The sequence below is a fragment of the Schistocerca serialis genome, chromosome 5 (assembly GCF_023864345.2).
Source record: "Schistocerca serialis cubense isolate TAMUIC-IGC-003099 chromosome 5, iqSchSeri2.2, whole genome shotgun sequence".
NCBI classification, from domain to species: Eukaryota; Metazoa; Arthropoda; class Insecta; order Orthoptera; family Acrididae; genus Schistocerca; species Schistocerca serialis.
Genome location: NC_064642.1, coordinates 615,427,744 through 615,446,985, shown reverse-complemented (window position 1 = coordinate 615,446,985; position 19,242 = coordinate 615,427,744). Strand labels below are relative to the sequence as shown.

Sequence of the window (19,242 nt, the reverse complement as noted above, 5' to 3'; positions counted from 1 at the left end):
CAGGTACCGAGAAGAAAATGTTTAAATCTTCGATCATGTCGTACGCTATAACGATTCTCCTAACCTGAAGATGCAAATCAATGTTTTGTTTAACACCGTCTTCCTGAATTCGACGAATATTTTTACGGATGGATAAAAGACCATCGACGGTGACAAAGGAGAGTGCCCAGTATACAACCTTGCAGAAAATCATGAAGCATATACTCCCTAACTAAAGAGGCAACAATATACGACGTAGCATCCATTGCACTTATTCTTAGGGAAGCAGCAAATTACGGCAGATTTTGCACACATAGAGGTATGATTATATTAACCGATACACTAAGCGTACTGAAGAGCCTCAGAACACCAAAATGGAACAAAAGTAAATCGCCTATAACTATAGGCATTCTTAAAGAATTTATTTTTGTAAATAGCAAGTAACGAAGCAGTTAAGAATGATGTTATGTAGATGTGATGGGCTGATGTCTGTAAGGCGATGCGCAAAAGCCAGTAAAGAAAGCAATAAAATAAAGAAGAGTCACCTAGACTTGAAGAATTGTTAATCACAAATATTTGCTGATGGCAGTGTTGACATGCAGGGTAATTCATATTTCATGATTATAAACGAAAAAAGTGAAAAAGATTCTTCTCAGAGATGTATCTGTTCCGTTTCTTTAAAAATAATTTATCATTATTAATGTAAAATTTATCAACAATATCCAGACATATTCACATCGTAGTAACATAACATGTTAACAACTCGATAGAAATGCAAAAGTGTGAGAGCATGTTGGCAGAGATCTTCCAGTCGTGCACTTATAGCTGGACCTCACACGCCGTGAGGTCAGCGTGACTTAGCGTCAAATGAGGCTGGTCCCGCAATGCGAGGCAGTTGAAGGAACAGGAGACGACAATATGTGTCAGTCAGAGAGCAGTAAAGGTGTCCTTTATTACAACATGGGCGGGATGGAAGCATGGGGGAACTGGAAGAATGACAGAGTGTGCCGAGTGAACCCAAGAGTTTGATACTGCTCACAGCAATGTTTCACACGGATGGGGAGCCCTCCTGCCGAAGGAGAAGAGATGGTCGACCGCGGTCAGCTAAAGCGGCAGATGCCCGCTACATTGAGAGGCTAGAAGAGACCAACGTTAAACCGCATTTAACAGGACTTCAAACCACCAATCTCACGACCGGTACAAGGTATTCCGTTGACACCTGCACATCAGCGTCACCGTTTGCGAAGGCGCCAAGAGCGTAGGGCTTGGACAAACGAAGAGTGGGGTTTGCTTGCTCTTCTCGAAAGAGAGCCTATTCAGTCTGAGTACTGATTCTGGGCGCACTCTCATTTGGAGAGAGATGGAAACACGCAGTGCACCCAGGATCACTGTAGAGCGTGATCGTCTGGAGGCATAATGTTGCTTGGCTTACTCATCTCAAAATCTTTGGACACGGCACAATCACTGATCAACGTTATTGTGTATTGTGGCACACTTCTTCGCCATGTTCATTGTTGTGGATTGGCAGGAGAGCCAACCCACTAATGTTAGAGGAAGCCGAAAGGCACGCGTTTAAGCTCACGCAGGTTGGCGTGAGGTCTGGAACAGGACAGGAAATTAGAAAAACGGACGCAGATGGGGGAATACTGAACTTTAATCCATTAATGTTGAACGTAGCTCTTGTCTGTACATTATTTGCAATATCAATAGCAACTTATAATGGCGCCTTGCTAGGTCGTAGCAAATGACGTAGCTGAAGGCTATGCTAACTATCGTCTCGGCAAATGAGAGCGTATTTTGTCAGTGAACCATCGCTAGCAAAGTCGGCTGTACAACTGGGGCGAGTGCTAGGAAGTCTCTCTAGACCTGCCGTGTGGCGACGCTCGGTCTGCAATCTCTGATAGTGGCGACACGGGGGTCCGACGTATACTAACGGACCGCGGCCGATTTAAAGGCTACACCTCAAGTGTGGTGTCTGGCGGTGACACTACATTCATCTTCTCATGGATGCATTCGGCCCTTACTTCATTTTTATGGACGACTGTGTGCGACCGCATCAAGCAGCGTGTGTGGAGTAGCTCTTGGAACGAGAAGATACGGCCAACGACTGACCTGATGGTCGTCGTCATCCCCCCCCCCCCCCCCCCCCCCGCCTGACTTAAATCCCATAGAGCGCGGAAGAAATGCGGTGGAGAGACTTGAGACTTGCCATGTACCAATGACTGTCCAGCAGCTGTCAACCGCACACTACTGGAGGAATGGAACGTCCTACCAGAAGAACTACTTATAAACCTTATGGTTAGCATGGGAGCACGTTCCAAAGCATACATTGCTCTCCACGGTGATCACACACGGTATTAAGAACCACATCCAGCCTTCTGTAATGACCAGGAGACCATCATGAATTGCTTTTGAATAACATTGTCGTTTCTGTTGGTCTCATTTGGTATTTCTTTCAGTCGCCTATACTATACTATGAAGTTTCAAAGAACTATATTGCGTACCGGTGATACATTACACGAAATTTACTTTCGTCCTTAAGTTTTGTACACCAGTTTATGATAAATAATCATAGTGGTCAAAGATATGTGCAGCAATAACAATGAAAACAGTTCGGTTTAGATACCAGTGGAACATGACTCATGTTAAAAACCGTCCACTATTCTCTTGAAGTAATTCAGTTTGCATTACTACGCCCAAATTCAAAATAACCTTGGTGACAGATCAAGCTTGGAGGGCGTTAGTGTACAACTTTTAGTCTGCAACACGTTGTCAACAACTCAAGTTGTCGTGCCTGAACACAGGAATAGTACGAATGCAAAATATGCAAGGACAACTCCGTTTGTGTTTTGTATTTATATTATTATTAACAATAATGATAATAATAAAAATTCTTGGAGGCATCATTTTTCAACATCATGGGTGCAATTTCAGAGCGAAACTTGTTGCATCAGAGGACAGTGTTTACTTGTGTACTCATTCTCTCTAGCGTTCATATCATCGTGTTATCTGCCACTAAGAGCTAACTGGGTTGCGAGAACTGGTGCATATGTCAAGTCTGAAACGTCTGCAAGAGTAGGCATTAGCGAAACGTATTTGTGTGTGTAGTTTCTGCTTAAAACGTTATGAAACTTTTAATAAGACGTAATAAATCGTCAGATGGAAAGAGACTTTCGAAGAATGCTTCTTGGCAATGGGAAAGACAAGGACGAATATATCAGCTAGAAAATAATGATCCTGGAGATCAGCTCCTTTCTTTCGTGATTTCCCGTATCGCTTTTAATAACACACTGCGTGACACAAAAAATGAGGCACCCAGAAGAGATGATCGGATGTCAGTGTAACTTCGCACTCTTACATACCATCGGCGGGTATGTAAATGATTAGAGTTGCATTCTCTGTGCTGTGTTTAATGTTGTTACCAGCCTGTGTATGATTGATAAGGGATGGCTGTCAACATGTGATAGAGTTTGAAATGGGCTTCATTGTGCATCTTCAGTTGGCTGGTTGGTTGAATAGGGTAGGGTCGGAATTAAGGGTCATTCGGATGTGATATAATAAATCGTCAGATCGAAAGAGACTTCAGGAAAATGGGTGATAGCAAAGAGAAAGACATAGCATGGGAATGTGGGGACATGGGGAGGAGGTCTCTTCTGGATAATGTTCGTGGGAATTGGTGGCCAGAGGAAGTGTTTAAACTCAAAAGAGTGTTCCTGGAGCCACTCTGCAGCAATTCTGGACGTGTGAGGTGTCGCAATGTCCTGCTGGAATTGCTTAAGTCCGCCGAAATGCACAGTGGACATGAATGGATGCAGGTTCTCAGACAGGATTCTTACGTAAGTGTCACCTGACAGAGTCTTATCTAAACGTATCAGGGGTTTCACATCACACCAACTGCATACGCCCCATACTATTACAGAGCATTCTCCATGCACGTACACATATCATCCGCTACATACAATTTGAAACGAGACACGTCCGACCAGGCAACATGTTTCCAATCATCAACAGTCCAATGTCGATGTTGACAAGTCAAGGCGAGGCGTAATGCTTTGCGTCGTGCAGCCAGCAAGGGTACACGAGTGTATCTTCGGCTCCAAAAGCCCACATCGATGATGTTCCGTTGAATGGTTCGCCCGCTGACAGTTGTTGATGGCCCAGCATTGAAATTTTCAGCAATTTGCGGAAGGGTTGCACTTCCGTCACGCTAAACGATTTTCGTGAGTCGTCGTAGGTCCCGTTTTTGCAGGATCTTTTTCCGGCCGCAGCGATATCGGAGATTTGATATTTTGCCGAATTCCTGATATTCACGGTACAGTCGTGAAATGGTTTTACGGGAAAATCCCCACTTCATCGCTGTCTCAGAGATGCTGTGTTCCATCCCTCGTGCCCCGACTAAAACGCCATATTCAAACTCACTTAAATCTTGATAACTTGCCATTGTAGCAGCAATAACCGATCTAACTACTGCACCAGACGCCAGGCGTTGCTGACCGATGCATCGTATTCTGCCTATTTACATATCTCTGTATTTGAATACTCACGCCTATACCAGTTTCTTTGGCGCTTCAGTGTATAAGGGAAATAATACAGAAAGTAGTAAAACTTCATTACAGAAAAGTAAAAGATACAGTCTAAATCGGTATAATATCAAACGTAGCCGACTTCTTGATTCAGGCATAAATCAAATCCACACTGATCTGAAGAGTAGCTCCAAATAAAAGATTAAACTGCAGTACCACCACTACGCGCAGAAAAAATTAAAATGAGCAAGGTACGTGCTGGTCTTTACTATGTGAAAAATTACACACTTCACAACACCTCACTAGTGCTGATTATTCGTAAAACATACATGATCGTTTCTGGAATACACATTCCATCACCAGATCTATACGAGAAGCCAATTAAACGTATATAGCTTTAGTGAAACTCGTCCGTGCATGGGTAGCCGAGAACACCAATACCCTGCCTTACCACTTTACCATGATGGTAAAATCACACAAATTTATGCAAAAAGTTCTTTTTGTTTGGTTTTCTTGGTATGTGCGAAGGTCAGTTTCGGTTTCGTATTTCTAGATACAGTCTGGCGCAAACACGTGGGCGGGCTATTAGCCTGAAAAGAGAGTGCAGCCCTTCTTTGTAGCGACACTAGGAGGGGGAGGGTGGCGGCCCCATCACCCTGGCCAACTTTTACTCTCAGCTAAGATTCTAACCCGGTACTAATCTGATAGAAGGCTCAATGGACATGGGGCTTTCCTGGAGGGACTGAAACGGTCTAAAATTCCTACTCCCATCTGGGACTGACTTCGTTCCTGCAGGTCATACTTTAGTATTCTTCCCGTTAGGCCATCACGTCCACTTGTGTTGCATGACCAAGAAACCAAGTTTTCGTCCAAATTTCACTTGTTAAATGATATGGCAGGATAGGGTGGTTACTGCCTGTCCAGACATGGAAGTACTTCAAAAAAATGGTTCAAATGGCTCTGAGCACTATAGGACTTAACATCTATGGTCATCAGTCCCCTAGAACTCAGAACTACTTAAACCTAACTAACCTAAGGACATCACACACATCCATGCCCGAGGTAGGATTCGATCCTGCGGCCGTAGCAGTCGCGCGGTTCCGGACTGAAGCGCCTAGAACGGCTCGGCCACTTCGGCCGGCTTCACAGTATGTGTACAATCAACATCAGTAGTGTTAAGGGTGAGGAACACTGTAATCTTTCACACAATAAAATACAATATGGCCGTGTGCTTCCGGGATGCCACCATCACCAACGATTGAGTGATTAAAATAAGTACTGCTTTCAACGTAAAGATTTTACAATTTCGCAAAGAAAATATATGGGAAGATGAAACGCATATCATATACATAAGGGGTGATGAAAAGATTCCATTCGAAGGCGTTGCTGCAGCGTATATGCAAAGTAGTGCCACTCCGATGCGAGCATATAACCACCGACATGTTCGCAAGGGAATACGGTGGCATTCGTATCTTTCAGACGTGCGTGTGGTAAATGTGGAAACGTGAACTATAGCGACGTTATTACCAAATGTGCCCCAACGGGACCCACCTGTTGTTATTATTTTCTTGGCTGCCGAAGGATGGACACCGGCAAACATCCACTGTAGAATGAATAATATGTATGGGGCAGCATGTGTGTCGAAACATACCACTGCGACGAGGGGTGTTTCTGTTCCATGATAAAGCATGTCTCCAGATCGCAAATGTCGTAAGGCAGTAGTTACTCCAACTCAAGTTGGAGGCACTCGACAGCCCGCCATCTAGTCCTGATCTCTCCCCATGCGATTATCACGCCCCTTAAAAAAGGCTTTGAAGTTTCGACGATTCCTGTCGGACGAGGATGTGCAAAAGGTAGTTGTGAACTTCTTCAAGCAGCACGACATGGTGCTTTATAAGAGGATTATCTTCAAGTTGGTCCCTCGGTGGGATAATTGCGTCAATGGTCAAGGTGATTTTGCTTGATTGGCATACGGATTCTGGATTGTACGGCATTCTAACGGAAACTTTTTGATCGCCCTTTATATAGGGGGTCCTACTCAAACCTCCCTGATTTCAAGGACCCAGGAAAGAAAGACACAGTAGATACGACAATGAAAAATGCATCACACTGTAGAGCATCTCGAAGAATTTATTTATATATCATCAATACATGTCTACATGTGAACCATTTGTAGCAAGAAGAATATCGAGTATATATTCAATATCTTGCCATGTCCTTTGTAACATTTCCTCTGTTATTGTTGTAATCGCATTAACGATACGATGTCGCAACGTAGAAATATCGTCCACTTTGGTCGCATACACGCGGTCCTTCACGAATCCCCACATAAAGAAATCAAGCGCCGTAATGTCGGGAGACCGTGGTGACCTTGCAATGGGTCCTCCGCATCTGATCCAACGACTGGGAAATTACCTATCCAGGAACTTGCGAACAGCCGTTGACCGATGCGGCGGAGCCCCATCTTATTGAAAAATTATGTTGGGTAGCAAGTATTGTATCTGTGGGTACACAAAATGCTCCAACATGTCCAGATACCCTGGCCCATTCATTGTTTGTTCTGCAAAGAAGACCAGTCCAACAATCCTGTCGCGCATTACCCCGTATCAGATGGACTATCACGAACATGTTCAATGACAACATGCGGATTTTGTGAACCCCAAATCCGAACAGTATCCCTGTTAACCCTTCCTAATAGATGAAATGTTGCCTCATCTGAGAATAAACATCTTTCCAGGAAGTTGGCATCCATATCAATACACTGCAGCATATCAGCAGCAAATTGTTGTCGGCGTGATTTTCGGCGTCAGATGTTGCAGAATTTGCACTTTGTAAGCACACATACGAAGATGCTGGTGAATTACACGATACAGTGTTGATCGAGGTACATCAAGTTGTCTACATGCTTGACGAATTGATCTACGTGGGCTTCTGAGAAACGTTTGCCTGATGTCCTCCACTGTCTCTTCTGAAACTCCATAACGTGCACCGACAGAATGTTTCAGAACACTTCTTGTTGCCAGAAACTTCCTATACCATTCCTTAATTGTTTTCAAATCAGGTGGATCACATTCATACACACGACGATACTTTCTTTGCACACTAATCGACAATTTTGTTTCTGCAAACTACACTACAGCTTGTGTGTGCTGTTGTGGAGTCGCCATTTTCACTTCATGCAACCATGGTGCACTCTGGCGACGATACTTGTTACTTCTGACGCAGGAAAATAAATTCTTTGAGATGCTCTACAATGTGGGGCATTTTTCACTGTTGCATCTACTGTGGTTTTTCTCTCCCGGGTCCTTGAAATCAGGTTTGAGTGGGACACCCTGTGTTTCTCAACAACTTTAATTATATGGAGTCATTAGAGACAATTCCCTCATTCCAAAGTGTCTCTCCGACAGTTCATATGGCTACTTCATTTTGATCAGCATTTTACAATGAAAATAATCGTCTAACGCACAGTTAACATTGATTTGAAATAAAAGACAGATGCACTTAGTAACACTTCATTAATGTCGCTATAGCTGGTTGAGATGTGCTTTTCTCAAATAAATCATATGCCTTTCAGTTCTATGGTGTTGAGCGTTTTGTACCAATTTCCGACGGGTACCAAGAAAATTCAGCGCTTGTAGTATTTCTTCCAGTTTCTTATCGTTAGTTCCTTGTAGTGTCTACCTCTCGTACGCGTTCTAAGGCGCCCTGCTGTAATATCTCATTAATTTGTCTTATGAGCACATCTATGTAAAAATCTGTAGCAACTACGTTTTCTTTATAGATAAGAATTGGATTACGATTTGTTATTGGCGTAGCCTGCTTCGAACTGAAAAGAAGCTACCAGAAGCGCGTCACCAGTTTATGGAGGTCAGCATATCCCTGTGAGATAAGTCGTGTTTTCTCGTTAGAAAGACTAGAATGGTTGTGGTGTAAGATAATTTCAGAGTAGGCCTATGCCTCAGTACTGTATCAGTAAACGAGAAATGTCATTAACTTGTTTTTGGTGTCAAGTCAAGTCTCTCTGCATTCCAGCTGGACAATGCCATCGCCTTTTTATCACTATCGTCGACTACGCGAAGGCAGCATTGATCTGAGTCGGCCCATATCATCACCACTGGCATTTGTACCTGTGGATGGGTGGACGCGGTGTACAAGCCCAGTATTATTATCTGCACAATATTATTTTAATATGGCATTAACAGTACAAAATGTGTGACTTAAGCAGGATGACAGCAATATAAGAAGATCCGTGGGAGAGACAGCGATACTGTCAGGCAAATGACAGCACGAATTCTGACACAGCTTCGTGAAAAGTAGATATTCAAGGGCGTCGGTAGTGAATTAAATACACTACTGGCCATTAAAATTGCTACACCACGAAGATGACGTGCTACAGACGCGAAATTTAACCGACAGGAAGAAGATGCTGTGATATGCAAATGATTAGCTTTTCAGAGCATTCACACAAGGTTGGCGCCAGTGGCGACACCTACAACGTGCTGACATGAGGAAAGTTTCCAACCGATTTCTCATACACAAACAGCAGTTGACCGGCGTTGCTTGGTGGAACGTTCTTGTGATGCCTCGTGTAAGGAGGAGAAATGCGTACCATCACGTTTCCGACTTTGATAAAGGTCGGATTGTAGCCTATCGCGATTGCGGTTTATCGAATCGCGACATTGCTGCTCGCGTTGGTCGAGATCCAATGACTGTTAGCAGAATATGGAATCGGTGGGTTCAGGAGGGTAATACGGAACGACGTGCTGGATCCCAACGGCATCGTATCACTAGCAGTCTGGATGAAATGTATCTTCTCCGCATGCCTGTAATGAATCGTGCAGAACTGAGTCAACAGATGGGGACGTTTGCAAGACACCAACCATCTGCACGAACAGTTCGAAGACGTTTGCAGCAGCATGGACTATCAGCTCGGAGACCATTGCTGCGGTTACCCTTGACGCTGCATCACAGACAGGAGCGCCGGCGATGGTGTACTCACCGACGAACCTGGGTGCATGAATGGCAAAACGTCATTTTTTCGGATGAATCCAGGTTCTGTTTACAGCATCATGATGGTCGCATCCATGTTTGGCGACATCGCGGTGAACGCACATTGGAAGCGTGTATTCGTCATCGCCATACTGGCGTATCACCCGGCGTGATGGTATGGGGTGCCATTGGTTACACGTCTCGGCCACCTCTTGTTCGCACTGACGGCACTTTGAACAGCGGACGTTACATTTCAGATGTGTTACGACCCGTGGCTTTACCCTTCATTCTATCCCTGCGAAACCCTACATTTCAGCAGGATAATGCACGACCGCATGTTGCAGGTCCTGTACGGACCTTTCTGGATTCAGAAAATGTTCGACTGCTGCCCTGGCCAGCACATTCTCCAGATCTCTCACCAACTGAAAACTGGTCAATGGTGGCCGAGCAAGTGGCTCGTCACAATACGCCAGTCACTACTCTTGATGAACTGTGGTACAGTGTTGTAACTGCATGGGCAGCTGTACCTGTACACGCCATCCATGGTCTGTTTGACTCAATGCCCAGGCGTATCAAGGCCGTTATTACGGCCAGAGGTGGTTGTTCTGAGTACTGATTTCTCAGGATCTATGCACCCAAATTGTGTGAAAATGTAATCACATTTCAGTTCTAGTATAATATATTTGTCCAACGAATACCCCTTTATCATCTGCATTTCTTCTTGGTGTAGCAATTTTAATGGCCAGTAGTGTAAATATGAGTTCTGTAATGATAACCTGACCTTCGCGGAAGACTCAGGTAAATACAACTCCGTAATGGTCGGCCAACAGAAACAAGGGTAATAAGAGTAATACACCAAACTATAGGCCCATATCATTAACGTCGATATGCAGCAGAATTTTGAAACATATATTGTGTCCGAACATTATGAATTACCTCGAAGAGAACGGTCAATTTACTCACAGTCAACACGGTTTTATAAAATATCGTTCTTGTGAAACACAACTAGCTCTTTACTCACACTAAATGTTGAGTGCTATTGGCAAGGGATTTCAAAATGATTTCGTATTTATGGATATCGAGAAGACTTTTGACACTGTACCACACAAGCGGCTTGTAGTGAAATTACGTGCTTTTAGAATATCGTCTCATTTATGCGACTGGATTCGTGATTTCCTGTTAGAGAGGTCATAGTCCGTAGTAAACGGACGGAAAGTCATCGAGTAAAACAGAAGTGATTTCTGGCGTCCCCAAAGGAAGTGTGAAAGGCCCTGTGGTGTTCCTTATCTATATAAATGATTTAGAAGACAGTCTGAGCAGCTGTCTTCGGTTGTTTGAAGATGATACTGCCGTTTATCTCTATAAAAGTCCTTAGAAGATCAAAACAAATTGCAAAACTATTTAGAAAAGATTTCTGTGTGGTACGAAAACTGGCAATTTGCTCTAAATAATGGAAAGTGTTAGGTTGCCTGCATGGGCGCCAAATGGAATCCGTTAAATTTCGATTACACTCAAAATCAGTCAAATATAAAGGCCGTAAATTCAATAAAATACCTAGGAATTACAATTGCGAACAACTTAATTGGAAAGGACACGTTGAAAATATAGTGGAGAAGGCAAACCAAAGACTGCGTCTCATTGGCAGAACACTTAGAAAATGTGATAGATCTACGAAAGAGACTGCCTACACCCCTAGATAGGATTAACGGAGTAGCGGTGTACATCCAGAAAGTTCAAAGAAGAGCAGCACGTTTTGTACTATTGCGAAATAGGGGAGGGAGTGTCACTGTCATGAAAGAGTATTTTTTTTTGGGGGGGGGGGGGGCGTTTTTGGTTGCAGCGGAATCTTCTCAAGAAATTTCAGTCGCAAACTTTCTCCTCCGAATGCGAAAATATTTTGTTGATGCCGACCTACACGGGGAGAAACGATCATCATGATAAAATAAGGGAAGTCAGAGCTCTCACGGAAAGATATAGGTGTTCGTTCTTCCCGCTCGTTGATCGAGACAGTTATTATGGTTCGATGAATCTTCTGCCAGGCACTTCAGTATGATTTTCAGAGTATCCATGTGGATGTACATATAGATGAACAGTGTGACTTGCTCACTGTTAAATCAGTGCGTGTATAATTGTGTAAAGTGTAAATGAGTGATCTGGATAAAGCTCTTTTGGAATGTACGCAAATGTGTTCGTGTCTGATGGAACAATATTTACCACGCCCTCCATCTCCGAAGTATAATGAAACTGCGGATGTTGTAGGGAAACGGCGTTACTGAACTGGCGTGTGACTAAACTGTGAATCGACGCAGAGGGGAATGACATTCTCGTCTACGTATCGCTCCCGTAGGGACCGGAGCGAGATTAGACTTAATTCCAGCGTCCGCTGACGCTATGAAATAACCGTTCTTTCAGCGCTCCATACATGAACAAATCGAAAAGGAACCGTAACGATTGATAAAATGGATAGTCCCTACGTCATGCAGTTCATATTAGTTAGCAGAATATGAATGTAAATATATGTAGATCGAATTGTGTAGGTTCACACACTTGATTTGTGATGCACCACGCGATGGGTTCAGGCACACAATACGTGAGATAACGGTTTATTATCATGTCAACAAACCACAAGAAAGAGGTGAAGTCGCGAGTTGAATATTGGTAAAGTTTTCCCTGAATCCCAAAGTTTAAATCTGTGGAAATATGGAGGTCACCACAAATCAGGCTTAGAACATTTCCTGAGAACTGTTTACAACTAAACCCCCATTATCTCATAACGGATCTGAATATTACTCATTCCATTCGTCAATGTGACTTTGGTATTACAGGAACGTAAGGTACTCTTATATGAAGATAGTATCTGTTCTTTCGGACAGGAAGAACAGATATCATCTTCATACAGTTAAGGCTAACAGGCCATTGACCTCCTTCTTCTGTGCTGGATGCACACGCATTACCCGAACTCTTACCGGACTCGGTAAGACTGTCTAGTGTAATGGGCAGGGCCACTAAGAATGTAGTTTGTGGACATTAAGCTGGGAATGTGGGTCTCACGGGGAGCGTGCAAGGGATAAATCCCTGCAGTTGCACTATTCTCTGTGCCCTCGGTGGCTCTGATAGATAGAGCGTCTGCCATGTAAGCAGGAGATCCCGGGTTAGAGTCCCGCTCGGGGGCACACATTTACAACTGTTCCCGTTGATGTATATCAATGTCTGTAGACAGCTTAGGGTCTTGAATTAATTATTATTTCATAGGGTACTCTTATCTGACCTAATTCCTAGTTGCTCATATCCTTCACAACAGATATCCCACAGTGGAACCGTTTTACAGTCCAAATCACTCTGTCCCACTCATTCTCTCTCTCACTCTCTCTCTCTCACACACAAACAAACAAACAAACAAACAAACAAAGACACGAGCACGCACACTTATCTGTTCAGCTGTTAAGAAATGTTTTGGGTGGGGGAGAGAGAGAGAGGGGTGGGGTGGATGGTGTTACCGCAATATTGAAAACAATTTAGTTCAAATGGCTCTGTGCACTACGGAACTTAACTGCTGAGGTCATAAGTCCCCTAGAACTTAGAACTACTTAAACCTAACTATCCTAAGGACATCACGCACATCCATGCCTGATACAGGATTCGAACCTGCGACCGTAGCGGTCGCGCAGTTCCAGACTGAAGCGCCTAGAACCGCTCGGCCACTCCGGCCGGCTAATTTAGTTCTTCATCCCTTAGATATGGAGAGCATGAGATAAATGGACATCTTTGGGAACCGAGAGATTTCAAGAACGTGGTTTAGCAAATTTTCATCCTTTTCAGATTGAATTGTCCCATTATCAGAAATTCGATTCGCATAAGGAAAGCAATTAACTCAGATATTTTTAGAAATGGCATAGGAGAGGTACTGTCCAAAAACATTAAATGTGGGATACTTTTAATTTGCCACGCACAGTATCCTACGAAAAATATCTCCAAGACAATTATTGCTGTATTTCCTACATTCAACAGACAGAAATGACACATTGTATTTACCTTGCACAGTAACTTTGATAGTCTTCCTCATGTTGCGACCACGATGTCGGCTACTGCACTACTGGAAACCAACTGACAGTAGGCCGCTATACATCCCGAGCGGTTTACGTCATCCGCTGTGATGCCAGTTGATCCGCTCGAGACCGAGAGCAAACTCTGCAACACGTAACAGACCACGTGTGGCTCTACGTACGTCTGCAAGGGAAGGTACCAGGCACCCATTCAAGGTGGGAAAAGTGTTACTTTGTCGTATTAAGTCGAAGCAACATGTATATAACCGAAATTATGGCAGGATAATAGCTCAACATCACATAGCGTTATTACAGCACCCACAAAGTAGTCTCTATAAGCAAGATTGCCTGTTCAGAATACTGAAAAACATTCGAGCGCCGTATGCCCATAGGTGAAATGGAAGCAGTATTTGAGAAAAAGTGAGACAAGACTCTACGCTAGCAGCAAAGGAAACCGAAGAGAAATTTACAAAGGGAATTAAAGAAATTAAACTCTGATATTTGCTGACGACACTGCAATTTTATCAGAAGCTGCTGTGGAAGAAAGGAGATTATAAAATGAATATCAACAAAACTATAACAAAGCTAATCGAATTACATCAGGTGATTTTGAGAGACTTAGACTGGAAAATGAGACAGTGAAAGTAATGTAGGGTACCGGTAAAAAAATGTCTCAGTCACAAAACTTTAATAGTATTAATAGTAAAAGTTGGTAGTAGAGGTTCAAAGTCGCAAAGCGCATGCGCTTGTACTGCTTTGTTATTTTCCCACTTGCAGCGCCACATGTGCAAAATGGCGTCTCCTGAGCTTAATGCGTTTTTTGTTCTGCTGTTTGTTAAGACTGAATTTGTATCTTTAGTTCAAAGTATATTTCCTTTAAAGTTTAATTGTTATATTCCCCGTGGCAAGACACCCGCCGATGGTATAGTCGATCCGAAACGCCCTAATGCGAGTGAGTGTAAAAAATCCACGGGATGATTTTTTTTTTTTTTTTTTTTTTTTTTTTTTTTTTTTTTTTTTTTTTTTGGGCATGTTACTATGGGATCGTACTGCTGAAGTCATCTGTCCCTAAGCTTACACACTACTTAATCTAACTTAAACTCTTACGCTAAGCACAGCACACAGGCCCATGCCCGAGGGAGGACTCGAACCTCCGACGGAGGGATCCGCGCGAACTGTGGCAAGACGCCTCAGACCGTACAGTTACCCTGGGCAGCCACTAAGGGATGATCAAAAGCTTCTGAAGAGGAAGACAATGTTGACCGTGTCAGAGCATCTTACCTTTGTAGTCCTAAGAAGTTTGTTCGTAAAGCAACAGCTGCCAAAGACGACAGTGTGAAAGATTTTAAGAAATCTTTTTCACTTCTATCCATACCTTTTACAGTTGGCACATGCTTTAAAGCTAGATGACTAGGGTGTATGTTATAAGTTCGCGAGTGAAGAGTTGCAGCAGGAAAATGATTTTCTAGATCACGTGATGTTCATGATGAGGCAGCTTTTCTTCGAAGCAGGGAGGTGAATACCCATAATGTTTGTAACTGGAGGGCCAGAACATCCTCACGTACCTGTACAATGTTACAGAGACTGCCCGAAATGAAACGTTTTCTGTGTTGTGGTCAGACGTCAACTGTACGGACTATTTTTTTCACTGAGGCTACCGCAACAGTATCGGCTAATCTGCATACGTTGCAAGAATAGCTCTTTCACCAATTAGAAGGCGAACCTGAAAAATTTATTTGACAACAACGTGGATTCTCTATCCTATTGGCATCTCTCTGTATGGGAATGGTTGAACGTTAAAAGTCCCTGGCCGCTTGATTGGTCGTAATGGTCAATGCGACAGAGTTCATTTCCGCTGGCCTCCACGTTCACTTCGCCCTACGCCCCTGCCTAATGATTTGTCAGAGTTGAGACACAGGACTGAGGACACTATTCCCTCCATCACTCTCTGCTTGTTATCCAAAGTGTGGGAAGAACTATATTTTAGACTGGATATGTGTCATGTAACTGGAAGTGCACACATTGGGCAGTTTACCTTCAATTTTATATATGTTTTGTTGCAGTTATTCTAGATCAAACTATTATGGCACTGAAACTGGGTATTCTTTTATAGACGCCCTGTAAGTTATATGAGGTTTACTATTAGGACAGGAGAGAGGATGTAAAATGAAGTCTGATTCAAAACTGGCTCTGAGCACTATTGGAGTTAACTTCTGAGGTCATCAGTACCCTAGAACTTAGAACTACTTAAACCTAACTAACCTAAGGACATCACACACATCCTTGCCCGAGGCAGGATTCGAACCTGCGACCGTAGCGGTCACGCGGTTCCAGACTGTAGCGCCTAGAACCGCTCGGCCAGCCCGGCAGGCCAACGTAGTCTGGCAATAGCAAGAAAAACGTTTCTGCAAAAGAGAAATTTGTTGGCAACGAATATAAATTTAAGTGTTATAAAGTCTTTTCTGAAGGTGTTTGCACGGAGTGTAGCCTTATGCGGAAGTGAAACGTGGGCGATAAACAGTTCAAAAAGAAGAGAAAACAGAAAGGTTTCAATGTGATGCTACAGAAGAAAGCTGAAGATGAGATGTAATAACTAATGATGAGATAATGAATTCCATTGGAAATAGAATAAATGTATGGTTCGATTTGACTAAACAAATGGAACGGTAGTTAGGACACATTCTGAGGCATCAAAGAGTAAGCTATCGTTGCAACTTTAATTTTGAGAACGTGTGAGAATGTCCACAGAAAATTGTCCTGTTTTAAGTACCCTCTCATAACATGAAAGTTTTGACCAATTAAATTTTGTTACTCGCTAACTGACTACGATTTTTACCCTCCACGCTGCCCTCCAATACTAAATTGGTGATCCCTTGATGGCTCAGAACATGTCCTACCAAGCGATCCCTTCTTCTAGTCAAGTTGTGGCACAAATTTTTCTTCTCCCCAATTCTATTCAATACCTCCTCATTAGTTATGTGATCGACAACAATTAACTTACCGATACAGTAGTGTCATTTAGTTCACTTACGATTCGGATGAACTATTGAGGAGCCAATCTCTGACCCATGTGAGTAGAGACCGAGTGTCTCACAGTACAATCTGAAATAGTTGCACTGAATTAATACGCCAAGCTATTTAGCGCTGGGCTTCAGCACGCTATGACTCGTAGTGCGGATCTAGAATATGCAGACAAATATCTTATGCTAAGTTTGTACAGATTCTCCACTAAGGACGTGTCAGCATAGTGTTTCATACAAACTTTTGGTTAAAGGCTGATGTTGACGATGTAAAGGGGTTAAAAAAATAAACTTAAAGTACTAAAAATGACTTTAATAAACGACCTAAATCTTAAGAAAATAGTTTATAAAAGGAAGAAAATTATTTTACAATAAATGCTTAAAAATTACATGATAAAGTAATATGTTAAGTATAAACTTCAAATGCAAGCAATAACGGCTTTCAGTACTGTAAAATTACGATGTTATTCTAAGGTTGTCGAACATGAAGGATTATTGGTTAGTAGCCAACAAGATATTACACGCCGAAAATCTGCGATCATCATCAGCTGATGTGATCGGGACGCATCTGCTCATTCCTATCCATGTAGGCGTTTTTATGTCAGAGTATGAGATTTGACTTTTATTTTCTACCTGGCCTCAGTATTGTCACAGCCCTTAGAAGGTTATTGGGACAATAAATAGCCTGCAGACGTAAACTAACAAAGCATACTTAATTTGATAAACTCTTACTTCATATGTCTGCAGTTGCACCTACTTCCAAAAAACACTGTTTTGTGTATGACGGAGGGTATTTTAGGTACGCCTGTAATTTCTAACCTGTCCCGTTTCATTTGGGAAAGGCATGTCAGAAATAAATGTACACTATGAATTCCATCTCGTGATCCTCGAGGAAGCATTCAGGAACTTGTACACATTCTAAAGAACCCATCATTCCGAATCTGGGAATTTCTATGGCTTCCAAAGTGCAAATTTAACAAGTGAAAAACACTTTTTCCTAGTGGAACCTGTCCACCTACAACAAGTTGAGACATTTATTTTACAGACAACTCGATGTCGGCGAGACCCTGTACATCAGCGCATCTGACTGTCTATACCAGCTGTATTCATGCGGCCTGGTACCTGACTGCAGGAGGAAATATTATAACTCGAAAACCGCAGGCTAAAGCAACACTCGATAAGCTCTATGATGACTATTGCATGTTACAAGAACGAGAAACGCTGTCGTTTGCCCAGGGGTATTGAAATGTCAGCAGAAATTGTAACTACTAACAAACTTTGTAGCCATCTACCAAGCAATTTCCACTACTGCCTATCCAGACTGCCACAATTTTTTCTTCTCCCCAAGGCTTGTCGAAGCATTATTTCTTTGTGTCCTAAACTACCACCCTTCAAAAGCCCGCCCGGCTAGCCTCGCGGCCTGACGCGCTTCTTCCGGAGCGGGAAGGCATGCCGGTCCCCGGCACGAATCCACCCGACGGATTAGTGTCGAAGTCTGATGTGCTGACCAGATTGTTGTCCAAACACTGTCTTGAGTACACCATAATTATTACTCTACCATGCAAACGTTTGGAGTTACACTCGGTCCACTGAGGGCCAAACCACACAATAACCCTGGGTTCGGCTTGGGGAGGTGGTGGGGCGGGTGGACTGCTGTGGCCCTTTCTGTGGTTGTGAACTACTGAGGGCTATGGCGGGACAAAGCCTCTCCATCGTTTCTAGGTTCCCGGTTCAGCACACACATATACATACACCCTTCAAAAACTTCCTGCCCGTTATTTCCTAGAGATGAACATACAAAAATATGGAAACACCACAAACACAAGAAATAACCATGCCTAATATTGTGTAGGAAACCAGAGCCACTCAAAAGAGCTTCAAATCGTCTCGGAAAGGATAAATATAGGTCCTGTACCATTTTCAAGAGAATGTTATACCATTTTACCACAAATAGTGGCAAGTTTAGATAACGATGATGGACGTGGATGGTGATCGCGCACCCTTCTCTACATAGCAGAACACAAAGGCTCAGAAATATTTAGATCTGGTGACTGTAGTGGCGAGGGGAAATGCGACAATTCATTCTCGGGCGCACAATTTGAGTTCTGAGCGACGCGAGCTGTGTGAACTGGGGTCCTATTGTCTCGAAATTAATCACCGTTAAGGAACTTTTTCCCACCAAATAAAACACGAGCATTATTGGGAAGTGTCAAAGACGATCTCGGTTTGCGGAAGGTCGGCATATACCAGATTCCGTGTCAATGTGGGAAGAAGACTTATATTGGACAGACAGTGCGCACCATCGAAGATCGTTGCCGAGAACATCAGAGTTACACTCGACTTGGGTACCCCAACAAGTCGGCGATCGCAGAGCACTGTTTGTCCGAAAATCCCGAAATGGACTGCCAGCATACCAGGGTCTTGGCACAGGCATCTAAATACTGGGACAGCACCGTTAGAGAGGCTATCGAAATTCGTACCACGGCCGGACACGGACTTATCAACTGAGATTGCGGCTACAACCTCAACAGTTCATGGGAACCAGCAATGAGTCTAATTAAAAAGACACTCAGCAAAGGAAACGAACGGGCGACCAGGGCGCACGAGGCAGTTACACCGACGCCACCACAGGCGCCGACGCCAGCGTCTCAGCGACCGCTGACGCGCGGGTGCGGACCGCGGAGAGAA

At 43.3% G+C, this 19,242-nt stretch overlaps 1 protein-coding gene across 1 annotated transcript in view; it reads right to left on the bottom strand.

Moving 5' to 3' along the window:
* LOC126482139 (synaptic vesicle glycoprotein 2C-like) overlaps nt 1-13,579 on the bottom strand; it is a 173,853-nt gene extending 160,274 nt beyond the window's left edge. Inside the window, exon 1 of the mRNA XM_050106116.1 lies at nt 13,524-13,579. Coding sequence (XP_049962073.1) covers nt 13,524-13,554 — 31 coding nt within the window. The 5' untranslated portion in view covers nt 13,555-13,579. The remainder of the gene's footprint in view (nt 1-13,523) is intronic.
* Between the last annotated feature and the right edge of the window lie 5,663 nt (nt 13,580-19,242).